The sequence below is a fragment of the Hippoglossus stenolepis genome, chromosome 18 (assembly GCF_022539355.2).
Source record: "Hippoglossus stenolepis isolate QCI-W04-F060 chromosome 18, HSTE1.2, whole genome shotgun sequence".
NCBI lineage: Eukaryota > Metazoa > Chordata > Actinopteri > Pleuronectiformes > Pleuronectidae > Hippoglossus > Hippoglossus stenolepis.
Window position 1 is genome coordinate 2,139,567 of NC_061500.1, and position 27,740 is coordinate 2,167,306.

The window sequence follows — 27,740 nt, forward strand, 5'->3', positions numbered from 1 at the left end:
CACCTGACCGCTGGACCCTCACCTGTCTCTGCCCGAGTCCCGCACCGACGAGGATGGAACCCAACCGGCTGCAGCAGGTAGGCCCCCATCTTACCAGTCCCATCCTTATTATCGTTCTTCATCCTTCAGAGAGTTCAAACTGATCTCAATGTGGAGGCGGCTGAACCACTTCCGGGTCGTTTTCCCGCCGTGAGGACGCTTCCTACGTAAACTGGACTTTTCCCGGCAGCCATCTTGATATGAACATCTCAGGTAAACACGTGTGTCACTAATCACACTCATTAACGTTGTGCTTTGTTCAGATTTAAATGAATGTGATTAGTGACACGTGTGTTTACCTGAGATGTTCATGTCAAAATGGTGGAAAGGAAAAATGCTGAAATGTTTGGTTACAGCAGATTAACATGAGACAAGCGAACACAGAAGCTTTATCACCAGATATATAAGAACGGCTTTTACAGCTCATTTAAAATCTTCGCTGATAAAGACGAGTGATATATTGATATGATGGAAACTACCCAGAATATCTCACCATCATTCGTCCAACACTGGATGTTCTGCTACGCAATATAAGGAGGTTGGTGAGGCGTCATCATTTTATTATAACTTTTTAACTGAGTGGATTGATTCATCAATATGGGTTTTTTTTATTATTCTCCGTTTTGGAGTGGAGAAAATTACCTAAAAAACAAAACCTTGGATCGAATGAGCAATTTTTCTGTTTGGGTTTATTTGTTGTTAGTGGTTTCAAACACATTTTTAACCTCTTGAAGACATTTAGAATAATTTAAATGCCTTAAATGTCCATTTTCATCAAGCAGCAGGACCGTGGCAGCTTTTTAAATCAGTTAGGGACTGAGGATGGTGATGAAATGTTCATTCTTCACTCTGAAGCTGTCTGTTGCATCTTGTGGTTCTTAGTGACATCTGCTGGGGATAAAAGTGTAGTGCACCCTTGTTACACTAACTTCAGCTTCTCAGGTTCAGAGATGAACAGAATCACGTCAAGTTAGTTAAAACACTTTTTATTAACAGCGTCATTAATATTCAGCTCAACATAAACTGTTTCAAATGGGAACTGGTGTGTTCACAATACACTTAAAACTCCAAATGAATATTTCAGTGGATTTAGCAGCACCTAGATCAGGATATGATCAGTTTTCTAGTTGACTGGTTTGCTTTGTTCCAGTATTGTCACATTCTTTCAGAGGTGGTCTGATCAGATTGATAGATGAGTCTACTCTGAATCTTTTAAAAGCAGAATTAGCTGGAGAAGGTGCGTGTGTGATTGATGCGTGTTCATGCTGCTTGTTGTCAGTCTGTGGTTTCAAGCTGAAGCGAGGCCTCTTCCTGTTTCTCGTAGTCTGACGGTGACAGAAATGAGCAACCGTCCCCTCTTCATCCTCTCGTGTGTCTGCTCTACTTCTTCAATCAGAATAACCACTTCAATAATTCCAGTAGTTTTAATAATCATATCAGTCAGTAACAGTGACACTGACTCATTTTATTTGTTAAAAGAATCTTTATTATTCAAACAGTGAATTCAAAAGTTAAATTCCATGTTTTATATGGTGTTTAATTTTGGTCGTTTTTGTCCAAATGTTTCTAATGTAACACACACACACACACACACACACACACACACGTTTAGGGCCTGATAATAACAGTGCAGCTTGAGAATCTGCTCCCTCTATTATTACTTTTGCTGCCCAGTCGTGACGGCAGTGATGAAGTAATAAGAACATTTAACTGTTTAATGTTTAGATGTTCCTTCCTGTGCAAAGTAAACACTGACATTAACTTGCAGGGAATATAATATAGTCTTTATAATAACGTGCTCATATACATTATGTTATGTTTTTAACTGCCTGACATGTTATTATGTGAAAGTGTTTTATAATATGATATTTGCAGTTTTTCGTCAGGGAAGAGTCTGAGTTTTAGTTGAATATGTCAATGAATGAAAGAAGAATACAATTTGAGCCAAACCATGGATTTCTTTGGCGCCAAATCACCAATGCTGACACAGATATTACAAAATATAAAAAAATCAGATCTGCTATATCGGCTCATTTAAAATGTATCAGACTCTTATTTCAAAGAAATGTAACTGAAACTTGATACTTTACAATTTAACCATTAACAATATTATAAATTACTATAAATTAAAAGAAAACTGAAATATAACCAAATATATAGAACTTAAATTTAGAGAAAGAAGTTCTTCATGTGAAATGAAAGATAACATATTGCCAAACTTAACGTGGATAACAATATGTCTGTTAAAAGGCTGATATTATCGGTCTGGCTCTAGAAAAAAAATGGTGAAATCAAGTGTTTAACTCGAACACAAAAGTTAGGAAAGAGTTGAACACAACTGGTGACACATTGTATTTTGGTGACATGAAACTAAGATGAACTAAATCACAAATATGAACTAAATCCCACAATCTGGGTTGACATCTTTAGACTGGAGAAGAAAAAACAAGTGGAAGCTGGTTTGGGAGTAAAGTAGGAATAGAGGTTTGGAGCGTGGGCGGGAGAGGAGGCGGATTTCATGGGAAAGGATTTTGGATATAGAGGAACAATGGGAGGACAGCGATGACAGGACTGTTATTAAAGCTCCCAGTAATAAACGCTCTGCAGCCCAGTGAGGAGCAGAGATCGCACTGAATCAGCCTCAGTGGGTTGTTGTATCATTTTATTTGTTTCACATATGGCTGTCCTCAGACACCGCTACGGATTTTGAAACTTTGAGTTATTACAATAATTAGAGTCACAAACTGGAACATCAACGTCTGCCCAAAATTACAAGACAATATATTGTTGAGAGATTTCACAAAGCCGACGTGAGCGTCATGGTTGAGCCAGAGGAAAAGTTAGCGTAGAGATTAATCCTCTGGGTGCCATGAATTAGTGATTCATCGGAATCTGTTCTATAACTGTTGAGATATTTGAGTTTGGCCTCATGTGGTGGACCAACTTCCAGCTTCCCTTTATTATGGCTAAAAGCATATAAAGGCTTGTATGATTTAGATCTGCACCATAGATGATTCAGTTCTACTTCCTCTCACTATCCAGAAGTGAAGCCGTCTGCTAACATGGAGGAGGCAGAGCTCATGACCGATATAGCAGACAACCACCAGGGGCTGGCCGAGACGCTTTGGCTTCACTTTTGGGAGCCATCATGGCCTCCATCTGTTTCTACAGTCTATGACCTGAACCTTTTTAATGTTCCATCTGACTTTCCTCTACACACATCACATACAGACTCACATTTTAATTTTTGTAACTTTTATTTTACGAAAATATTGAACACAATCCTGTCAAACAATGACATTTAGAGAAAGGCATCTAAACTCTCACGCTATCAATCAGTAGTTTACAAATACATGATATTCTATAAATACTAAATTAATTGCAGTCAGAAATGCAACGCAAAGCGAAGTCGCTGACAGAAGTTAACGCCAATAACAATTAACAATGAGAAAGTCATTTTAAGTTGAAGCGGATCAGAATGGGAGAAGATTGTGGTTTTCAGCAGGATAAATGAATGAGGCTCGAACCCTGAAACCTTTTTTTTTTTCAAAGGCCAGTCTCTCTGCACTGTTCAGGCTACACACGACTGTACGTTTTGCAGATTGCTGCTAGAAATCCAGTAAAGGATGTGACACGAAAAATTTGTCAGTTAGTAAAAGAAGCAGGCTTAAACTCACGTAGTGTAAACTTGGCATAAAACGATACGTGTGTTCTCCGAGACTCGAGCTTTGTCTCGTCATTTAAGTTTAAGTCGATAAGTGAATATTTTCAAATGAGCAGAATCGCATTATTTCACAGTTTAAGTGAGAAGGTCTAAACGAGAACAAGTTCAGACGTGATGTAAATCCACTGAACGTTAATTAATCTGAGTGTTGTTGCTCCCGACAGGAAATGTCAGTTCGCCCCCGTCTTTACCTCAACATCCTGGTTAAGTTAACATTTACAGCCATGTTGTCACATACATCATTTTGCACAACTATCCAGTGAGAATCACTTTACCTCTGATAAATGTGCCTGTTCTCTCTGCAACAGAAGCTCAAGAACAAAGATCTATGGAGATTAAACATTTGCAACTGAGTGAAGTCAAGTCATCGAAACAAGTATCACAGTAATATAAAACGTGATTTTTGTAGAACTTATTGCACAAGTACACACTATTAAAAACACTGGATTCAAACGGCTCCCCCTGCAGACTGAGGACTGTAGGTGTCACTTCCAGAGTCGGAGGTCAAAAGTTGGGATTCAAGGGTCGTACATAGGGTTGGTGAAGTTTCCCAAAGTGCCATATTCTCTGTCCTGTAGACGACCATAGGATGCACGTCTGTAAGCGGAAAAATAGAGTGAGAGATAAATTAGTTTACCAATACGACAGAAATCACTCAAATGTATTCTCTGTAACAAATATTAAATGACAATAGACTTATTGACTGAGGATAAGAAGAAATAAAGGTAGGTCCTTCGGTTGTAGGAAGATTTCTCATTACTCTAATTTAATCTTTTGCAAGCAGCTTTCATTCCTCTACTACAGGAATAACAGTCTGGCAGGATTCTTCCTCTACGGGTTGGAGGTAGACATTTTTGAGGAACACAGATGCAAAAAACAACTACAACTAAACAGTCTGACAATAATCGAAAGCACAGGACTCACCGGGTCCTGTAGTAGTACAGTCCGCCCAACACTACGAGGACGATCAAAATGAACACGAAAACAGTAGCTGCAATGCTTCCTGGAAAGAGACACAGAGGATAAAGGAAACAGTCTGAAAATATGTAAATAATATTAGGTTAAAAAGACAATCAATGTGTTGTAAACATCCAGTTTCTATCGCAATGACTTTGAGGTAAAATGCGCCAGGGAGTTGCTAAATAAAACATAACCTCGACTGCATCAGTGTCTAAAAGTGTGTTAATGAGCTCAGTGGTGTTCAGAAGGACACATGCCATCATTTAAACACACCTCACAGTTCCCTGAAGTGTCCACTTCTCTCTGTGACCCACTTGTCCTGGTAACTAACTCCCACTTTAAGGACACATCTCTTCAGAATGATAACTTCTGTTTTACAGCGAACCAAACTGAACTTTGAGCTTCAGTATTAATTAGTAATCTTGTTACGGGAAACTGGTGCAACACACTCGTGCGTGCGTGTGTGTGTGAAATATGGTACGGAAGTCCAGAATTCAATCCATAAAACAATCCCTCAAATGCATTTCTATTGTGCAGCCAGTATCTAAATGTAGTTCCTGACCTCGTTCTTATCCACTAAAGCACATAACTGAAGGGGAAATATTTCCAATGTAGTTCCTGACATTATTCTCTATTTCCCCTTTTCTACTTGTCAAAGAACCCTGTAACATCGGGCTCTTGTCTGCAGTGAGATTAAATACAATCGGCATTTACTACTTGTGTGTGTGTGTGTGTGTGTGTGTGTGTGTGTGTGTGTGTGTGTGTGTGTGTGTGTGTGTGTGTGTGTGTGTGTGTGTGTGTGTGTGTGTGTGTGTGTGTGTGTGTGTGTGTGTGTGTGTGTGTGTGTGTGTGTGTGTTAATTCTGCCCCTAACAGAGAAAGTCTAGTTCAAAATCTACCACCTGAGAAGGACGCCATAAAAGTTCTTAGGTCAGACGTATTATCAGATGAAATAGTGACTGATCCTGAGACGGAAGTTGTCTTTGATTAACAGCTCAGACACAATACAATACTGTGATCTAGTAGCCCAGATCACAACCGGGTGAGCGTGAGAGGCTCTTACGTTCGCATTTAACCTCAGATTTACCGAGCACTTAATCAGGTCAAAGAGGAGGATGAACAGAAAGGATCCATGGACTCTGCACGTCACCTTCCATTTGCTGGTTTCCTTTGGGAGGGGTCATGCGTTGGGCAAACATACGACAATATTTGACTCGTTCATCCACATTTTGACACACACATAGTTTACAGATAAAACTGCAGGATATTGTGTTCTTTCTGACTTTAACACAAAGCTTTGTAGAGCGTTTTGCAATATAAAACTTAACAATGTGTTTCCACTTTTGCCAGAGCTGTTGATTGCGGAATTCGCAGGAATTGTAATAAACACCACCGATTCTTTAGCTCAGACCGAATTTGTGTTTGTCTGTCACTAACCGAACTGCCTGGCTGCCTGTCTGCCTGTCTGCCTGTCTGCCTGACCGCCTGTCTGCCTGTCTGCCTGACCGCCTGGCTGCCTGGCCGCCTGGCTGCGTGGCCCCTGCCTGTGCTCTCACTGCTGATCATGACCTGAGTCTTCAGACTGAGACACATACATCATACAGCTTGCTGGCTTTCCCAGGCTTACCAACAAAAAATATAACAAAATACCATTTCGGTGCTTTGTACCTGAGCTCAGCGCTTTGGACCCGTCTCCGTCCTGATCCAGTGTCGAGGTTTGAGTTGTACTTGTGGTGCTGGTAGTGATGGTGGTGCCTGGTAAGGTACTGGTGGTGATGCTGTTGATGGTGCTTGGTAAGGTACTGTCACTGGTGCTGATGGTGGTGCTTGGTAAGGTGCTGGTGCTGATGGTGGTGCTTGGTAAGGTGTTGGCGGTGTGGCTGATGGTGGTGCTTGGTAAGGTGCTGGTGCTGATGGTGGTGTTGGTAAGTGCTCGGTGATGCTGTTGGTGTTGCTTGGTAAGGTGCTGATGGTGGTGCTTGGTAAGGTACTGGCGGTGTGGCTGAAGGTGGTGCTTGGTAAGGTGCTGGCGGTGGTGTAGTAGGTGTTGTTGTGGTGCTGTTGGTGGTGCTTGGTAAGGTGTTGTTTGTGGTGCTGTTGGTGGTGCTTGGTAAGGTATTGGCGGTGGTGTTGTTGGTGGTGCTTGGTAAGGTACTGGCGGTGGTGCTGTTGGTGGTGCTTGGTAAGGTACTGGCGGTGGTGCTTAGTAAGGTGTTGTTTGTGGTGCTGTTGGTGGTGCTTGGTAAGGTGCTGGCGGGTGTAGGTGTTGTGTGGTGCTTTGGTGTTGGTAGGTGCTGGCGGTGGTGCTTGAGTGTTGTTTGTGGTGCTGTTGGTGGTGCTTGGTAAGGTGCTGGCGGTGGTGCTGTTGGTGGTGCTTGGTAAGGTACTGGCGGTGGTGCTGTTGGTGGTGCTTGGTAAGGTACTGGCGGTGGTGCTGTTGGTGGTGCTTGGTAAGGTATTGACTGGGTTGTTGGTGGTGCTGTTGGTGGTGCTTGGTAAGGTGCTGGTGCTGTTGGTGGTGCTTGGTAAGGTACTGGCGGTGGTGCTGTTGGTGGTGCTTGGTAAGGTGCTGGTGCTGTTGGTGGTGCTTGGTAAGGTACTGGCGGTGGTGCTGGTGGTGGTGCTTGGTAAGGTGCTGTGCTGTTGTGCTTGGTAAGGTACTGGCGCTGGTGCTGATGGTGGTGCTTGGTAAGGTTCCTGCGGTGGTGCTAGGATAGATAGCATTGGTGATGGAGATGTTGGAAGTGGTTACATCGGTGGTGTAGTTGCTTGTAGTTGTTGAGTGGTTGAGGTTCTGTTGGGGTTGAAATGCTGAAATGCTGCTTGTTGCCATGTTTGAATGGCTCCATGTCAACAGCAGACCTTCAAGACAAATTATGTTTGTTACTTGTGATATGTTTTAAACTATTGCAGTGCTGGTTCTAAACCCGACTGTTTGGAATAGGCTGTTTGCTGGTTGCAGAATTCTTTCTGAATCGACCTGCAGTAATTGAGCTGCATCATGTAAAGATCATAGAACCTGAAGTAAAGACCTGCTGCTGGACTCAGTTCATAGAACCTGAAGTAAAGACCTGCTGCTGGACTCAGTTCATAGAACCTGAAGTAAAGACCTGCTGGACTCAGTTCATAGAACCTGAAGTAAAGACCTGCTGCTGGACTCAGTTCATAGAACCGAAGTAAAGACCTGCTGGACTCAGTTCATAGAACCTGAAGTAAAGACCTGCTGGGACTCAGTTCATAGAACCTGAAGTAAAGACCTGCTGCTGGACTCAGTTCATAGAACCTGAAGTAAAGACCTGGCAAGACCGTGCTGCTGGACTCAGTTCATAGAACCTGAAGTAAAGACCTGCTGCTGGACTCAGTTCATAGACCCTGAAGTAAAGACCCTGCTGGACTCAGTTCATAGAACCTGAAGTAAAGACCTGCTGCTGGACTCAGTTCATAGACCCTGAAGTAAAGACCTGCTGGACTCAGTTCATAGAACCTGAAGTAAAGACCTGCTGCTGGACTCAGTTCATAGACCCTGAAGTAAAGACCTGCTGCTGGACTCAGTTCATAGAACCTGAAGTAAAGACCTGCTGGACTCAGTTCATAGAACCTGAAGTAAAGACTGCTGCTGGACTCAGTTCATAGAACCTGAAGTAAAGACCTGCTGCTGGACTCAGTTCATAGAACCTGAAGTAAAGACCTGCTGCTGGACTCAGAACCTGAAGTAAAAACCTGCCATGAAGGTATCTCGTGTCCAAATTACTTCAAATTCCACTCTGTGAAGCAGTTCAGAATGGTCCTCGCATTGTTAAGGAAAGTGATCGGGATTTACACCAAAATTGAATTGCGTCTTTCCTAACTTACTCGACATCCTTCTTAATCGTGTCTAATCCAAAGTGTTTTTATCATCCTGCGACGTAGGCAGGTTGGTTTCGGTCATGCATATTCCAGTTAAGTCAGTCTACCCACAGATTTCCCAATAAAGGTCAAAGTCAAAGAAGAAGAACCTGTAGTTTATAAATATTTCCTGTAATTTCTTACTTGTCAAACATAAACAGAGATTTCAAGGCTCTGCACCACATCAATCATTAAACACAGAGGAAACATTTGGTTGTGTGACTTAACGTCCGTCAGCCATTTAAAGTGGAAATTAACTTCATCTGTATACCAGCTCAAAAAAATCTGAATTAAAATATTTTTACATAGAAGCTTTGAAACCAGCCCGACTTTACTGTACAGGAAATAATCTGACACAAACGGAAACTGAAGTAAAACCTGGAGAGATCGTCACAGCTCCATCACCCAGTCAGAAGCACATTAGTACAATGAACCTGCGTTGTTTTTTATTACTAACTCGTTAATGGTGATAAGTGTTACCTCCTCGAGTCAGAATCTCACAACTAAGTTTTATTTACGACTAATGACACTGAGGCGTGATTCTCGTTCACAGCATTCACAGCAAAAGGAAACAACTGGAGTCAGGAAACGAAACAGAGTACTCACATGTTATCAGGGTGAGCAGGCGGACCCTTGTCATCGTGTGTGTTTTACCGTTTATATCTCCACAAACTGTTGCAGCTCTGAGCTCGACTCCCCTGTGGGACGCTGGAGTGTGTGTGTGTCTGTGTAGGTGTGTGTGTGGCTGTGAATGTTGGTGACTGATTGTAGGAGCCGGGGGGGCGAGGCTTCACGGTGACCAAAGAGGATCATAAAGAAAAGCAGTCGTAAAAACACATGTTAAAACTCATCAAAGGGAAGTAATACGTGACAACGTGTATTGGTGTATTCTTTTTGTATTTCATTGTACTTCATAGTAGAGCTATATGGTTATTATCACCAATATCACTGTCGTTTCCCATATAGTGTTCATACTACTACTGCATGAGCATGTATTTGATGTATTAACTGTATTAGGATTCATTAAATGAAAAATAAATGTGTAAACAGTATTGATGTATTCATTATTAATCCAATGAATCAATTTAATAAATAATAAAATATACTCTATTTTAACATGAACATTTTTTTTCAATGTTATATTTTTCTGTCCATAAACATAAGATTAATTTAATCATAAATCATTTTGCTTGTAATTATAAATCCACGCCAGCAGAGGGCAGCACATACATTTCAATGAGTCTGATTGGCCGGTTCTTTCCTGACTTATCACATCCTTCCAACAAGTTCCATGGAAATCTGTCCTGTTGTCTCTGATGAATTCTGCCAACTCAGTCACAGTTAAATATAATGTCTTTAAATAAACAAGACTTGATGAAGGCCACCATCATCATTTCCATCCAGAGACCCAGCGGCCGTGGAGATGAGTCGTCACGTAGCTCTAAGTTCTCTGCTCCCTGTGGTGTCCAGTCGAGCTTCTGGCCGGTGGTGATTGATCAAAAGAGCCGGAGGGATGAACTGAACGTGTTGTGTTTGCATTTATCAGGAAACAAGTTTAAAGACAGAGTGAAAGTGTGGAAACTCACAGTGCTCACAAACTTAGCGGTGGTTCTATTTGGTCTTCGATGAAAAGGATCCCACGTGTTGTCCATGGCCTGAAGCTAGAACATTTTTATTGACCCCAAAAAAACATTGTCGTCTCTTTTTTTGGTCTCTGTCTTGTCTGTTTCTGTCCCTGAAGACTTTCACAAAAAACGAGCTGAAAGTCGTTGTATCTCTTTCAAAGTGTCCCAGCATTCGCTCCACGGGGGAAAATCCCAACGCTTGATATGACAATTTCACCTGCTCAGTCTCAGACGTTATGTGATGTTGGATTTGAAATGACTGGTGTGATCTCCCCTGGAAAGTCCTTGCTGCAGCAGACCCTGGTTTCAACAACACAGTCTCTACTTCCTGGAGTTTGAAGTAAGATGTTCATGTGACTAAAAGTTTGGAAATGGAGATCAGGATTTTAAAATTTGAACAAGTAAGCAGTGAAGAGATGTTGGAGTAGGTGCTTTTTAAATTAGTTTGGAGGCATCTGGAAAACGTCTGAATAATCGGGTCCAGACATGAGAAGATCGGACATTTTCCAGAAAATTGCCAGAACTCTAGTTTGTATTATGAACCAGCAGATGGCAGCATATTCATTTACAATGTGGCCTGTGCTTTCAAAACATGACAATATTTCATGGAAGAAATAAAATCCACAGATAAAAACATGATAAAATACTAAAGACTAGAAGATTACTGAGCTCACAATACATGGTTCTGGTCATATTGTCAACATCATGACAAAATACACTTAATTACTTTGTGTTTAATTCATTTTCAGTCTGCTCGACATATATAATCCTGGAGGGACATGATTTCAAACTGCTAAATTCTCATGATTAAGAAGCTGGAACCAGCAGCGTCACTAACACCCTGAGATGAACTCGTTATTTCACATCGTTTCCAATGTGAATCTGTTGTTTTGAATGAGAACGGCCTGGACAGTGAGAGGTTTACAGGCACCTGAGTGAGAGACGAGGATAACGGACACCTCGCGCTGTGACCTCACCGGGAGAAACTCCCTCTGCTCCCAACCCGTAGACTAATTAATCGGCCTGGCTGCTGATGGCCCTGAATTAGTTTGCAAAACAAATGAGGACAGCCGCCGTGCCACTGGAACCTCTGTGGGGAAGGGCGGTGCAGGAAAGCCTGGCTTGAATGAATAACAAGAACTGTGCTTCTCTAATATCTGAGAAGTAAGATGGAACGTGGCATAAGTGACAGATCTTGAAGGTACAAGTGATGAGGACTTTTAAAAGCTCCGTGAGGAAGCAGCTGGAGTCCACACAGGTGGACCTTTGGTTTTTCCTGGAGTTTGAACCAGCGCCCACACGGTCATTACAGAACTTCATGTAACACAGGAGGTGGAGGGACGGTACGGCTGCAAAATACCAAGAGGGCACAACATTAAAGCGATTTTTTTTTCAGGTGCCAATTAATCAATAGAACAACGGGGGTAATTATCTGTGGAGTGGAGAAAGCAGTCTGATTCAAATGTGCTGTTTGAATGGAGCTGGAGTTTAGCCACCTCTAGAGTTAGTGCTGAAAAGAGGGATCCGTCTGTCTGTGTGTTTGTCCACTTCATGTTCGCTAATTATCATTAAACACAATGACAGATGGGAACGTATCAAAGCAAGAGAAATTTTGAACATTATGATAAATTCTGAGTGGGGTGTAATTGTCTGAATTAGATTTCATACAGTTGTTGGAACATTTCAAAGCCAGAAACGTCGACAAAAGTTTTTTCCTTTAAGCCAAATGAGAGGGAGCAAATGATTTACATTACAGTGAAAACCAAGATGTTAGAAGGGATATATAATATTTCAGTTATTATTCATCGACCTCACGTGTTCGTCCACATTATCCACACAAACATTTTCCTTCTTAAAAACTGTTGCTCCAACACTTTACTCCTCTTGAATTCCTATGACCTGATGTAGCTGTGACCCTGAAAACTGGGTAACACATCATCTGGTGTTAAAGACAGAAATCAAATCAATAAGTAGACGTCTAAATAAAGAAAGTCAAGGAAAAAGGAGAAGTATACTACATTTTCATCGTGTATAACTAAATGATAGAAGCTCACGTGGTTGTTCTGAGCAGCTGGAAGTGATGTCATCGTACTCTTTTTTTTTTTTTAAAAAGGCCCCAAAGTATCGTTGCTCTTTACGGTGTCATCGTCGTCCCCGTGTTGGCAGTCGCCCGACCTTAATGAGCCGGTGACATTTCACAGCATCATTTTGCACAGGCCTCTGCGAAGTCGTAATCCAAACAGCCCAACCAGGCCGTACGATTTGCATTTATATTGACGGCAGGAATGTGGTGATTGATGCAGCGGCTGCATCCTGGACCCAGTCAGATAAAATGGATCATCCGGGAACCTTTTGGTCTTCGGCACCAGGCTTTTTTTCTTGTATTTCTGTTTCACACATTGTTCTGATGAAGTCCCGAAGGTCTTTGTGAAGACGGGGGGTCGATTCTAACGATCAATCAACGGCCGCTGGGAGAAGATGCCAATATGAGAAAGTACAGACGGGACAGAGAGTTTAGCTCTGTCTTTACCATACGAAATGGATTGTCATTAGTAACACTGCAATAATACTAAAGTATTTGTGTGGATATTAGCAGGACGTCGGCAATAATGCTAAATGAACCTTAGCTTCTGGTTTTAGATTCTCCATCTAACTAAAGACAGGGTTTTAAAATGTCACGTTGGGCTAAATGGTCAATAATTGGCAGAATAATCAATAATCAATGCAAACTAAGTTCTGTGGGATCAAACAAAGCATACGTATCGTTTTAAATTACATTAAACTCAACACACACATTTCTGGTCACATGTTCATTACTTTAACCTTAATTATGCTAATGACAATCTTATTTTATCTGTAGCTATTAGATTATATATGATTATCGTGATTTTTATCTGAGGTGTCTCATATCAGTCCAGCTCAATTATCTTCAATGGGCATTTTGTAATTGATAGAACGACGTGTTTTCTTCCTGTCCTCACGTGACTTATAATGTGATTTTAATGGAAGTTTGATTCCTTTAAGATAAACATGGTTTCCTGTAGTTCGTCCTGTGAGCTGCTCTATAACGTGAGAACCTGTGTGAGGCTGCTGCTGCTGCAGACTGTCCCCAACTGTGGAAATAACCGGAAGGCACAAATAAACAGGGCTCTGTGACTGACAGGAACTCTGGCATTTTGAGATTATAGAGGTTAGGCTTTCTTCCGGTGAAGAAAGTGTCATTCTGGGTAATCACTTTTGGTATTTTTGGAGACAAGCACCATATGAAAGCCTGTGCAACTTTAAAAAAAATGCCATGGGGAGAAGTTTGTCTGTACTTATTTACACAGAGTTGTGTGTGGGGACTTTTACAGAAAGAGGAGCAGAGTCCAGGAGCTTTTCAGGAGCTCAGGGCTTTTATTGTGAGGCATTAATAGAAATTCAAAACTCAGCCCATAGCATCATTCTGGCCTAAAATAATCTTGAGCAAACCGGATCTTCATAATGATCAATAAGTTTAATGAGTGAGGTCAAAGCTTATGTGAGAGCATGTTCAATATTAGCACGTACACACGTATGTACATTTTATTTAGCAAACCTCAAACACCTCATAACACAACCTGAAACGAATGCTTCTTCCTGTTTGACGGCAGGTGGTGTCACAGTTGATGACTCTCGTTATGTGAAATGGCTTCGTTGTCTATTTTAAACATTATCTCTGTTCACTGTGTCCTCTGCTTTATCTATGAATTCACTGTTGGGTAAAGCATGTTGAGATATTCGTTGGCTGAAGATGTTGGAACTGATTTCTTTCACTTTTGGCACAGATGGTGATTTACGCTCATGGATGAACTGATTAGAATCGGGGGGGTCAAAGGTCCCGGTGGCCTCTCAAAACATGTTTGCTCTTCTCTTCACCACGACGGCTCGTGTCTGACTTAATTCTGACCAGTCGCCACTTGGAGTCAAAGATGAGTTGGTCAGATTTTAGTGGTCAAAGGTCCCGTTGACCTCATGAATCTGGAAAAGAGAATAACGAGCTTCGGGGGGGACAGGCAGAATATTTCCCCACAACCCTCACAGGTTTTTAATCCCAGGCCCAAAGTGAACCAAAGTGTCTTTCTCTCTCCACCCGCTGGCAAAGCCCAAGATCAGCAGCTGAGCTCTGAATTGAAGCCGAGAGAAAATAGGTCACATGGAAACTGATTTCTCATTTCATCCCGACCACGCTCCGTATCGTCCCGCTCATTCTCATATGTCTCCATTAACTATCGGTATAAAATAGAGAGATTGGTTGCAGTATCTTGCTGAAACCAGAAGAGGAGGCTGTAAAAGCAGCACATTTTACTGACGTACACATATTTCTCTGGATTTATTGTTTCTGTCACACTTTTTTCTGCTCTGTTCAGAGACTCATTGTGTTTTTATCAGGAATAAACCTTCAAATAGAAGTAAATGTTTAGAGAGACACACACTGTTTCTCTGTTGGTGTTACCGTACATTTGTATATTCACATAAGACGGTTCCTATCTACATGTGGTTTGGCTGCTCGTTGTTTTGCTGTCGCCGACCGATCGTCCTCCTCGTTTCCAGCAGCAGCAGGGAGCTGTTTTCTGCAGAGACGCTGTGATGAACCTGCTGTTCACATTTGTCCAGCAGCAAACAGCAGGAAGTCAGAAACAAGCTGGTAATCAAGGTGACTGACGAGGACCACCACCGTGGCTCTTATCAAGGTCCTGGAGGTCTTAACGTCCATTAAGTTTACTTCAAACGTCAATTTGTCTTTATTCTTGTGGATCACAATTCTTTAAACTACACAATTTGAATTGTATGGTGTGATTCTATTGCCAAAAGCAGTTTATGTGGATTTGTCTTTAAGTGCAGATGCCTCGGTTACTTCTGATTGTACCAGCAGGAGTTTGGAGGAGATGCTCTGGGGAAAAGTGAACTGTAACGACCGGTTTGAATTCCAAATGTACAGACTAGTGGCGCATCAGACGAATCTGAGGTAAATTGCATCCCCTCTTGGTGGATCGGTGAAATAAAGCAGGAATGTTAAAGGTAGCCGTCACTTATTCACTTCAGAAAATTGTCACAAAAGCACTTTCTCAGATTCTCTCCAAACATAATTTGACATAATTTAGCTTTTGAGCAACAGTCTGAAACGAAAACATTCTCAATTTGCTGTGTTAGAAAATGAAATACCCAGACCTGCTCACATTCGAGAAGCTTTTTGGCTTTTTTACTTATAAAGCATCAAAATTGTTGCAGATTTAAAAAGCAAGTCTGGTTGAGATGGAAAGCACTGATGACATTATGAGATATTAAGAATTAAATCCTGTCCAGTCAGGACCTTTGAGACAAAGTGAACTCTGATGGTGAACCTGTCAGTTGCATCGTACAAAGTCAACAGACAACATGACCTCTGTCTGTTACTTTGCCGCGATGTCCTGATTGTCCGCTCAAGACGATTTTGCTCGCCAACATCATTGGCTTGCTGCTGATTGGTCAAGAGGGCATGAAATAGGTCACGCTGACAGTGAGCACCCTCTCCCGGATCATTAGACGACTGAAGATGTGTGATGTGCATCTAAAGTAGAATTCGAATGAAACGTGAGAACCCTGGTGCAGAAATGTATAAATCCCCAAAAGGTTCCCTGGTAATTGTCGTTAAAACACCACAAACTATATTTCCTCTTCGGTGGAGTCACTGTAATTCACTTCTAATGTCAGCCTCGGCACAACGTCCATAATGTAAACGTCCATTTAAATGTGTGGCATCTATTTTCTCACTTGTCTTGAATTCACATTTTGTCCGATGTGACTGTAGATTGAAGAACGAGCTAGACGCGCCTTGTTTACATTTCCCGGGCACACAAACACTCCTCACGTCCTCTCTTCATCCCGTCGCGCCCACGCACACACACACGAGAAAACAACGTGATTCTCAGACAGCACACCCAGACCCCAGCCGGAGATGGCCGTCATTACAGTGCATCGTCTAAGTATCCCAACTCAATCAGAGGTGATACAAAAGACCTTATCAGAGCTGATGAGCTGCCGTCTCAAGTCCCCTTCTTCCTTCTTCTGCTGATTGCGGCTATCAGTGGCCTTGTGGGTGAGACGCCGCCTGATAACGCCGCTCTCTCAACGAGCCCATCTGCCATGTTTATCCTCGGAAAGGTGATGTCCCCCGGGGAGGCGTCGGAGCAAATCGCCGAGTGGCGTGCGCACACAGATTAATGTTAGACGTATTGCACTTTGCAGCTCAGTGTCGCAAACCGGGGGCTGATCTCATTTTCTCTCTTTCAACATTTCAAATAACCGTCATTACATTTGATATTCAGAGCGGCACGTTTGTTGTGTTTCAGTGATATTTTACAAGATCATCGTAGAACATGTGACAGAAAAGGGTTATTTTACACTTTATCTATAACGGCCGTCACCTCGTGTCGTGTTCACATCTGTGGCTGAAATCATAGACTAGTTTCGGTCCCATCCACTAACGTAGAGGAGGCAGGGGTTGTGAACTATTTTGCAGCCAGCCACCAGGGGGCGATCATGACACTCTGGCTTCACATCTGAGGCTGAAATCAGATTGTAAATAAAGATGGACGCCTTGTCTCCACCTCCAGAGTCTGTGCCGTGGCGACTCGGTTGTCAATCATGATGTTTTTCTCCGTTGGTCCATGTCCCATCCACTAACATGGACAGACACCAGGGGACAATTGGGACGCTTTGACTTCATACCAACCTGCAGGCGGTTAATAATTAATAATAAATAATATATATATAAAATATTTATAAAGGTATAAACTGTCCTTGAGTTCATGCACTGGAGTTTTGATATCATGCTACACTAGTGGATAGAAATGCACATTAATTTAGTAATTTCAGGTAAAATGTGAGCTACATTTGGAAGGTTTGCTCTGGTCATGATATAAGAGGTGAGATAATTAAAGCTGTTTCACTGTGAATATCAATTTCCCTCCTTGCATATTTATACTTTGACCTCAAAAATTACTGGTGGCAAAAAAAAAAAGAAGACACGATTATTCCAGGGTCATGAACTGGAACTTAAATCCATGGAAATGATGGAATCCCATGGAATTTGGAGACAACTGACAGTCGTCCCCTCTCTCACATCACATCTAGTATTTCGAGGGACATTTATGATCAGTGCAAACCCCTCTTCTCTTTCTCTAATTGAGCTTATTAATCTCAAATCGCTCAAGCATCAGTGTGAGAGGAACCACAACGACAGATACTTTAAAAAACCCTTAAATGTGACATAGAGAAATGTTTGTGTCCACTTAAGAAGCCGGCTGGTTGTGCACATCCCTTTTCATTACTGAATATTAGCTGTTCATGTGACCATATCGATGTATAATTCAATGTTCAAGCCATTCACTATTTATTCTAACCTATTTTGTCACGGATGCACTTCTTGTCACTATTTAAGACGAACACCAACCTTTTAATAATCCATTGTGTAAACACAGTATATACGTTTTTAGGATTTCTCTTAAAAAAAACGCTTCTCCTCGCTGTTCCCTCGTACTGTCCACTCACTTTTTCTTTCGTACATGTTTTTGTCGTCATGTTTTTAACTCCTATGTGGCTAAATAATCCTAAATCAATGCACTTGCCATGTACGTCTGTTTTCCACATGTTTTCCACCGTCCGCTGTAACCATGGCGACTAAAAGCATACGACTTGTTGTATTTGTCGGAGCGTTGTCGTCGCAGCGTTTCATGGCGCGAGTCCACTTCTCACAGGACAAGCAGCGTAATTTAAGATTTCAGAACGCTGCCTGGATGGAAACCACGTTATGAAAGAGCAGGTTGGACAAAACACTGTGTACAATAAATTTGTCATAGTTTACACAGAGACACAGGCTGGAACTCCTGTGCTGTGACACAAATACAGAACTACACTCGTCTTGGTTTATGTTACCGAACTGCTCGGACATCTTTTCTCCAAATTTGGAATCTGCTGTTTGATCGGGACATCAGTGAGGAAAGTAAATGTTTTGACTGTTTCATCATTCGGGTGAGTAGCTGCAGTGGAAAGTGACTTTGATCAGTTTGTGTGACTCTCCTGCGATGGAGTGCAACGCGTTTTTCAAACTGTCTCTGCAATTAATAACACGGGACACGTGTTTAGATAAGAGCTGCAGGAACGTTTGCTTCAGTACGCAGACAACGTTCTGATTCACCATGAAAACCTTCTCAAATATTGTTGGGGAGAAGGTTATTAGTTTTTACCGCCGTCAAGGTTACGTGTTTGTCTGTTTGCTCGTTTGTGAACTACTGAACAAACTTCCATGAAACGAAGGAAGAGACATGAAATAATCCAGGATTTATTTTCACTTTCATTCACATTGCGAAATAGCAAAATTTTCCACCAATTTCTCAGGGAATAATTCATGAATCTTGATGAACAGAATCAGGAGCATTTGGGCGACTGATATCTGCGAGTGTAGGACAATCGGTGCAGTTTGATTGAGTTGAAGGAGACTGTGAAACTGAATTCAAAGATCTTTGGCACCATAATAATGAAAATGTAAGAAGCTTCTCTCTCCAATCAAAGATGGATATAAAATATATAAAGATCCAGAATAATATGAGCACGTAAATTAAAAAAAACAGTGAAATCAGTAAGAGCTGCAGAAAAACAGTAGCGGCAGCAGAAAATGAAATTAACATAGAAAACTATATGCAGAGAATAAATTAAGGCTTATTTACAAATGGTTATTGCTGTGTGTGTGTGTGTGTGTGTGTTGGGGGTGTGTGCATGTGAGTGCATCACTTTTACTAAGTCTATGAGTTAGTTAGTATGTGTACTTGATCCTGTGTAACCTCAGCTATAGACCTTTACATGTCCTTTGCATGAGCGCTCCTGGGCCTTGGGGGGGGGTCATCATCTGTGCCCTTTGACACCCCTGTCCACACACACACACACACACACACACACACACACACACACACACACACACACACACACACAGTTCCACAAAGGGCATTTGGACGGAGAGAATTCAATGTCGAGTGAAATTGTGGCTGGGTCATTTCTGATCTATCTGCGATCCCCCCCCGGAGGTGAGCGACCGACTGATAGAGTCTCACATTTGCTCCATCTGAACTCCCGTCACAGCCATTTGGAGTTTTGCCATCTTCAGTCGCGGTTTCCTTTTTTTCCGTCAGATAAAGGAACTCCGCTCGCCGTCGAGCACTTTAATGATCTTATAAGACGACAAACTAGGGATCATTTGCAGAGGGTGGAGTCGTCTGGAAGTGGATGTTCGTTTAATCGGGAGAAATCATTCTCAGCCAGGACGCGGGTCAGGAGCTGGCAGCGATTCTACGGAACTTACTTTGTTTGGTCTGGAACTACGGACCTGTCTGTTTAGTCTGAACCAAAATATTCAGGTGTGGAAGGTTCTTGACATGAGAACTGTGATTCTAGATTCCTTCATTTTACAGCTTCTGCTCTCTTAAAGAAACACGACACATGGGACACATTTCAGAGCGAATAAAGCGATATGACGCATTTCACTGTATCATTATTCCATTAATGACAACATCAGTTTCCCCCCAAACTCTCACTTAGAGGATGTGAGGATCTTTAATTGTGTTTATTCCAACAGATCACTTCCTCCCTCCGTAAAACCCTCATTAGAGGAAGTGGTGAAGGGGCGCATGTCTAACTTCTACACCCTGGATACATGCAGAGAAATTGAGTCTCGTTGCTCTCGGACAGAATCACGTTAGTAAAATATCTCTGCTGTCACTCATGCGAAAGGATTTCCAAATGATCAGGGTGATATGTTCTTAATGTACATTCATGAATGAAGCGTGAGTAGAGAGAAATGCACCAGAAACAACTCGCACACATAAAATCTATTCACACTGACCATGATTCAAACTCTGACCTCTACCTCAGCGACATGAATATGGAAATAAGCCTGGAAATGATGGGGTTGAATTGAACCATCTCCTGATTCGTGTGACACATTTATTAAGCCTTTGGTTCGGGACTAATGAAAGTTCTTAACCCACGTCTCATCTCCGCATCCAGGACAAACCAGGTCGGACACTAACGTCCACTTTGAATCAGGAGGCACGAACCCTTCTGTGATATACAGATCCAGAAAGTTTCAAGTGTCTAACGAGCTGTGGAAATAAAGCTTCACACGTCGAATACATCAGAAGCTGTTTAAATGCTCGTTTGCTTTGTTTTCATACTTTACTCTTATTACTCATTTATTACTCATTTATTATACTCTTATTACTTATTTACTCTTACTCTAATTCTTATGAAGCACACTGAGCTTTAACAAAAGGAAAAAAGTCGCCACGCATCTCATAGATTTTTAGCGGCCAAACTGGAAGCAGCAGCCGAGGCCAAGCAACGATTATGTTTGTCTGCACAATGTAAAATGTAAAATGATTCAGTAATATTTAAATTATTTAAAGGAGGATTTGTTTGAAGCCTAAAATAGGATCTGTAGCCACTGAACTGTGGCTCGTGAGACGGCGTTACTGATTAGAGCCCGAGAGATTTAGATGTTTGGTGTCTAATGCCTGTACAGAAATTAGTAAGTAGTAAAAAAATCACATACCGATATTTTGGTTTATAACTACATTAAAAAAATTGAAGAATGACATTATCGAAACCTTATGGCAAGGACATGTAGCTGAGACTTTTGATTTCACCATAAACTTTACGATAAACACAGAAACACGTAAACAGCAGAACCACTCTTCTGCCCAAGTCATCTGATTATTTCCATCAAGAGTCCTAAACGTCTCACATTTCATCCTCTATTAAGACTGTTTGTTCTTAAGGTGTCTGGTGTCTCTCATGGGGGCAGGATCGTAGCTCAGGGATCAGAGGACACTTCGATGTCGTGTTGATGTCTGCGTTACAGAATTATAAAAGACTCTCTCTCTTCTTTCCTTTGTCTCCTCTTCTCCTTGTGCTGAAACCTCAGAGATGAAACTAATATAAATATCTAACCTGTGAATAAAGCAGCGAGTCACTGAATCTCCCAGAAATGTCAGGAGCTTTTAGATGCAGATATTTAGTGTTGTTTACGCGGACAGGAGAAAAGACTTGGCCTCGTGCAGAGCGACGCCACCCTGACGGCTGGTGAGCGCAGGACGACAGCTGACTGGGAATGAGTGTGGACAGCTGAGCAACCGCGGGGCGGCCCCGGCAGAGGGTCGTTGTCTGATGACCTCGTGCTCTCTGCCGTGGAAAGCTGATCTGACAGCGCGAGGCCCGAGGCCGCGGACGCACATGTGGGAGCGCAGATAGCCACCAGGAGCGGCCGCCTGGCTGACAGACGAGGTGTCAGGATGACTCTGAGAGGCGTCCAGCCATTATCAGCTCAGCACATCACACAAACAATCAATTAAACAATTAGGGCAATTAGTGCTCTTTTTCAGTTTTAAAAATGACAGTTTTAAAACTGTAGTAAAACTACGCCAGGACTTCTGAACAGATTCCAATGAAACTTGGTGGAAGGACGTGACGAAGGTCAGGAGAGAACTGATATCTATTAGTGGGCTTGATTGAATTAAAGGGACAGTTTAGACTTTGTGGAGGTTTGAGCTCAACTGAGAGTGAACACAACTGTCTAAATTATTTTATTAAATGGCTATGGCTAAATGATAATTTATAACAATATCCACTAATACCTAGTGAAGTTATACGATATATTGTATCACAGAAGATTGTTATTTATAGGAATAAGAAAAAGATCTTTGTCCAGTGGCTATTATGAATCTCTCAGCTGTGTGAAGTTGCACTGGTGAAATTTAGACTGAGAGATGAGTTGGTAGAAATCCTTGGGCACCTCGGGAGTAGCTGAATGTTTGGAGTGCGCACCACATGGGTTCCAGTCCCCTCCGCGGCGAGGCCCTGGTTTGATTCCTGTTTGCTGCGTCATTCCCCCCCCAAAAGTCCACTTCCTGTTTGTCTCCCCTGTCGCCACTGGCCAACACGGAACATGTCTGTAAGCAGAGCAGAAAATAAAAATATCCTTTTGTGCTTTTGAATAATTTGAGTTCTGAGCTCTCAACCCAAATCAACTCAATATTCCAAATTCACGTATTTGCCTCACGGAGCTTCATCCTGCAGCTGTTCTCCCGATGCTGTTGTTAAGATCATTATTAAAAACCACTCGAGCTGTCGGAGCTGCAGCTACATGAACAAATTCATCCTTCACTGAATCATTTCCTTCCACAAACACTTTCTCTATCTATCTCCATTTTATTATCGTTAATTAAAACCCAGCGCTCGGTGCTGCCGTGCTGCAGGTTGCTGGGGTGGATGTTATTTTCGGATTGTGTGACATTTACATAAATGCTGGTCAGTGACCGGTGAAGTCGTGTTCACCTCTTACGGCTGATTGCACAGATGAGGTCCTAATCACTCGTAGAAACTTCGTAGGAGAGGTCAGGGACAGCCTACGCTGAATTACGCCCCTTTTTAATATAAATTGCATATTTTAATAAATTCATGCATTTCAGGTGACGCATGCAAGAGACGCAGAGATCATGGGAAATAAATAATATGGTTTCTTCCTCTCGCTGTACAAAGATGAAGCCAAAATATACCGGAGATGGGTGCCGCCATCTTGTGCTTCTGACCGTGAATCTGAGCATCGCTATTGAGGTCGTTCCCCCGAGGTCGTGACCCAACAGCCAGCCACCAGGGGGCGATCGCTGGTATTTACAAAACAATATATTCAATCTTTCTATTCCCCCGTTCGCAGATGATTCACTGTGATTCTTCCCCCTCACTCAGACCTGTCTTGAGGGCGGCTGCAGTGAGCTATGCTCCAGTCAACAGTGTGTGAGCAGAGGAGTGTCAGTCCAACACTCGACAGCCTCCCCGGTCCTTCACTGTCCAATCACCCAACTTCTACTTCACTCAGTCGTCGTGTCCGTCAGCCGAGCAGAGATGGAAACGGCCACATTAGCTCTTCACATTAAGAGCTCATGAATAGATTTACATCTCTGTCATCATTAACTGGAGGATTCTCTCAGCCTCCACACATCATCATCCTCACCATCATCTTCATCATCCTCATCTGTGACGTCATCATCCTCCCTGCCGTCACCTTCCTCAAGGTTGTCATCACATCACCCTCCTCATCTTCACCTTTAGTGCATCATCAGTCTCGTCGTCATCATCACACTTCTTCAGATCCTCCTCCTCCTCCTCCCATTTTCACCCTCATCACCATCACCATCACGACATCATCACTGTTTTTCCTCTTCCACCATCTTCATCACCTTCATTATCATCATCATCATTCTGAAAACTACCCTCATCACCGACATCATCAATTTCTCTGTCACCGTTATCACGTTAGATTTTAACATAATAATTAATGATGAGCTGTTATCAGACATGAACTCCCAGGAAAGAGTGTCTAGACGTTTTCTGGAGTTTTGTCTCTTCTTACAGTTTCTGTTATGTGGCGTCAATAATCCAACATTTAGAATAAAATGAACTAATGATGATATGAGAATGAAGACATTTATGAGTGTGATGGTCTTTTCAAAGAAGCTGCAGCTCCTGAATCCCCCTGAGGAGAGACGTGTGGGTGGATCACCTCACCCTGAACCACAATTGGGCCCCTGATAACAGATCTTTTTAATATGACCGTCCCCGTCAACATCGCAGGATTGTGAGGGAGCCAGACGGGGATATTGAGCGAGAGCAAAAGAGTTTCTCCCGTTCGGGCTTGGCCCAGCGTCAAAACTTATTAGACAGATAAATGGGAGCTGGACCAGCGCGAGCCCCTTTCTGTCATTTATTCGTCCCCTGAATACCGGCTCGATCAGATAGCAGCCAGCCTTTCACTGCTGCCGCCATCTCGCCGCATCTGTTGACCCGTGCTGGCACAGCCGCCGCTGATGGGGGCGGCTCCGGTGGCAGAGACACAGCTTTTCCATCTCACCAGGAAACTGTTCTGGTGCAAATTATCTTTTGTTTTCTGTCCAGATAAAGTTCTGATCCAGAGGTCAGACGGTGGATATGTGGTGCTGCTGCCGTTGTTTTGCTTCTCGCACCTTAAGCTTTTAACTTTCATCTATTTTATCAGTATTGCTTACAGCCTCTCTGAGTCGGTGTGTGTGTGTGCTCGTGTGTGTTTTGCTCAGACCCCTGCTGGAAAAAAAAGACATCCTTGACCAGTTTCCTGTATCCATGGTGATAGGAAGTGCTCTCCAATCATATTTCTGTATTGTGTGTTAGGGAAATGCTCTGTTTCCTGCTGTTTTCACCGGCTTCCTCCCGTTGGTGTGTTCTCAGGAATCTGCACTGGGTCCTGGAAGCTGCTCAGTTCTAACATGGGCTCTTCTTGTTGGGTCCGGTTTTTATTTGATCTATTAAGTTTTCGACGCGATCAAATTCAAATGATGTAAGTTGAATATTTTTCTTGAAAATTGTCAGACGTATTGATTTAATTGCAGTTTTAAGACAGTAGGGTTTTCTTATGAATGTCTTTTTTAACGTACTTTGTATTCCACTCGTTTAGATTTTTTTGTTAACACATCTAAATATTAACGTATTTACTGCAGGAGTCTATGTAGAGTTTTCGACAACTAGAAGTGTTTTAGAGCAAAGTTTAACTTTTGGAACGATTTTTCACTCAGGAGTTGGTTGAGGCCAAAAAATACGGAGCAAAAAGAAAGTGAAATTTGAATTTAAATTTGTAGAGGAGACACGGACACAACTGCAAATGAATTTTACTCAAATTTAATGTTATCAAAGTCAAAATTTTTATATTTCTATCGATGTGTTTTTCGATATTAAAGAGTAACTCAACATCAGGCTGAAAAGCTGAGTTTTGTTGCCCTCTGTGTTTGCAAGTTGTTATGACAACACTGATGGGCGTGGCTTTAAATTACGTCTATTGGACCTGTAACCACGGTGATGTCATCAAGTACCCACACACCTCCGAGTACATCACTGAAACAAGGTGATAAATTACAGAGGTAGAGATTTCCAGCTGGTGTTTAGTTGCTCTGCCAGTGGATAACGTCATTCTTCACTGTATTTGTGTATTAAAACAACAGTATTCAACATAATACATGTAAAAGACAGATTTAAAAATGATAAATGTTGCCAACGCCTCATTTATCTTCATTGGAAGTTGTGATCTTCATCTTGAAACGTGCAGTAACTGAGAAGTTTTTCTTCCAGAGCTTCGTAAAAACAGTTCAAGCCTCTTGAAGCTTCCTCCTTGGAGACACCTGCTCTCTCCTCAACATGGGGAACTAATTCATCACCATCAAGCAGAGCTCCACCACCGACCCACAGGGATGCAGATTGGTCATCAGGTCACGGGTAGGACCCCTCTCCAGATCCCCCCCCAGCCGAGCCTGCCCCCGATCCTGCAGGACACCCTCCTGGTCCGAGCCCTCATCAACCCCAAACAGGAGATGGAGGGACCCCTCCAGCCTCAGACACCTCAGTCCCCCCGGGCCTGCAGCTCACCGGGAGCTGCTGGGAGGTCCTTCTGGAGCTTAGACATGAGGGTGGCCGTGCTGCTGCTGACTCTGGCTGGAGCTGTGATCCTGCTGCTGCTCTACAGACTCCTGCAGTTTAGACACAGGTGTGTTACAAGATGTTTATTTAAGATGTGGATGAATTTGCTGTCACCAGATCAGCCAGATTCAATACTCATTTGACCTGAAATATTAAATGTTAAATCCTGGTGAGACCTGGTAAATAAAACCCGTGTCACATTTGTTTTGTGTTGCGTTGTGCAGGCTGAGCGTGGCGAGGGCGAGGAACGCTCTGGAGTACCACGGCTTCTACCGCACAGCCACCTACACACTCAAACACCCTGCACCGCCGTGTCAGGACCTGCCGCCCCAGGACGGAACTGTCCCTGACGCTAACCCGCTGGTCCAAACTGTAATCACGGTGACGCCTGTTGCCATCGTCCCTCTGCCGCCCCCGCCTGTAGCTAGTCCACCCCCGCTGCCGCTGCCTCCACCTCCCGCCCTGCATCCGCCCTCTCCCCCTCTGACACCTCCTGTCCCGGCTATCCCCCTTCACCTGCCGGTGATCCACACCACCCCCCCCAGCCCTCACCTGTCGTGGGGGGCCTGCTCGGACGCAGACGTCTACTCTCGGATCGGAGCCTTCAGGGCGTCCAGGCTCTCCAGCCTCTCCAACCTCTCCAGCCAGTCCAAGGTCATCCTGTTTGAACACTCGTCTCTCTGAGCTCCGACGTGGATCATGAGTGGAGACACAGGAAATGCATGAAGTGTCGTGATGGACAGGACATGATGATGATGAGTATACATTCTGTATACTGTATATTTGATGTCATTTCAGGGATGCACAAGTTCGGGGATCGAACCTGATTAAGTCTGGAGGAAACGCTGTGCCACCAGGCCACAGTGGACGATTCTTTCCCTGAACAATATTTACGTATACTCACATCTTCGTATTCTGAAACCTGGGAGTAAAGATCAACTTGAAGAAAGGCTGCTGGTCTTTTCCTGTCAAGTTCATCAGAGCTCGTCATCCAATCAGAGCCTCACAATCTCTTTACCTCACAATCTTCATCTTTTTACAGCTCATTGATTGGATGAACAATTTTAACAGCAACCTTTTCTGTTGCTGTTCTTACATTTAAACGTTTCACCCACATTTTCCCTTTGGGGAACTTACTCCAACAGCAAGTTTATTTATAAATTCATTTAATAAAACCATAGACCAGTTGCCTACGTACAGCTGTACATATTTCGTAAATTTGAGTGATCTATGAAATATGAATTTGAGACTTTACAAACTTTGTCATTCCACTGGCTATATATCAAAAGATGAGATTATTTAAATATATTGTGGCCCAGAATGTTGGCTTTCCACCATTAAACTTTTTGTATATTAAAAAAATATAATTTATTTATCCAAACCACACTGTGATGCTTTATGCCAAAGAATAAAAAGTTGGCATTTTCTCAGTGTCGTTGTATCTGAGCTCATTGTTTCCACTTCCTGAGCTGGTTTTCCACGGCGGCGTCTCCTCCCTGTTTCCCATCATCCCCTCTGTTTCCTCTGTGTGTCGCTCTCTGTATCGGTCTTTACTCTTAACGTTGAGCACAAATGAGCTGTGAGGCTGTGGCTCAGGAGGTGGAGCGGGTCGTCCGCTAATGGTAAGGTCGGTGGTTTGATCCCAGGCTCCTCCAGTCCTCCCAAGTGTCCTTGGGCAACGTAATGAACCCGTAATTTCTCCGGATGCTCGCTCTGTGTGGGTAAATAGCATCGAGCGGTCTATTAGACTGGAGAAGCACGATACAGGAGCAGTTCATTTATTTGTATTTTAGTGACCTTAACGACCACCTTCACCCAAACAAGCTGTTAAGATGAAATCTATTTTTATATTTCACCATGTTTGCACAACAGGTCTCATTTATGACACAACAAGAAGTTTGAAATTCACGAGGGAAGTTGTTTATTCGGTGGCGGCTTCGTGTTTTGTTGGTGGAAACC

The 27,740-nt window shown here is 42.8% G+C and overlaps 2 protein-coding genes across 2 annotated transcripts; one reads left to right on the forward strand and one right to left on the reverse strand.

The window, feature by feature from the left end:
• LOC118125371 lies at positions 1-27,207 on the forward strand. The gene is made up of 4 exons (XM_035183851.2): positions 1-77; positions 24,543-24,651; positions 25,437-25,848; positions 26,006-27,207. Exons 3-4 carry the CDS (start codon positions 25,556-25,558, stop codon positions 26,463-26,465), a joined length of 753 nt encoding a protein of 250 aa, XP_035039742.2. The 5' UTR covers positions 1-77; positions 24,543-24,651; positions 25,437-25,555; the 3' UTR covers positions 26,466-27,207.
• parm1 (prostate androgen-regulated mucin-like protein 1) lies at positions 3,278-6,922 on the reverse strand (the record flags this gene model as incomplete). Its single annotated transcript, XM_047344534.1, has 3 exons — positions 3,278-4,360; positions 4,688-4,766; positions 6,391-6,922. Coding segments are annotated over 3 exons (690 nt in total), but the record flags the coding sequence as incomplete, so codon positions are not given.
• Positions 27,208-27,740: the final 533 nt, after the last annotated feature.

What these genes read in the sequence shown, in the direction of transcription:
- LOC118125371 (XM_035183851.2), top strand. Translation starts at nt 25,556, where the DNA reads ATGCAGATTGGTCATCAGGTCACGGGTAGGACCCCTCTCCAGATCCCC. An exon ending in CTCCTGCAGTTTAGACACAG is followed by an intron (nt 25,849 to 26,005) that starts GTGTGTTACAAG and finishes TGCGTTGTGCAG; the next exon opens with GCTGAGCGTGGCGAGGGCGA.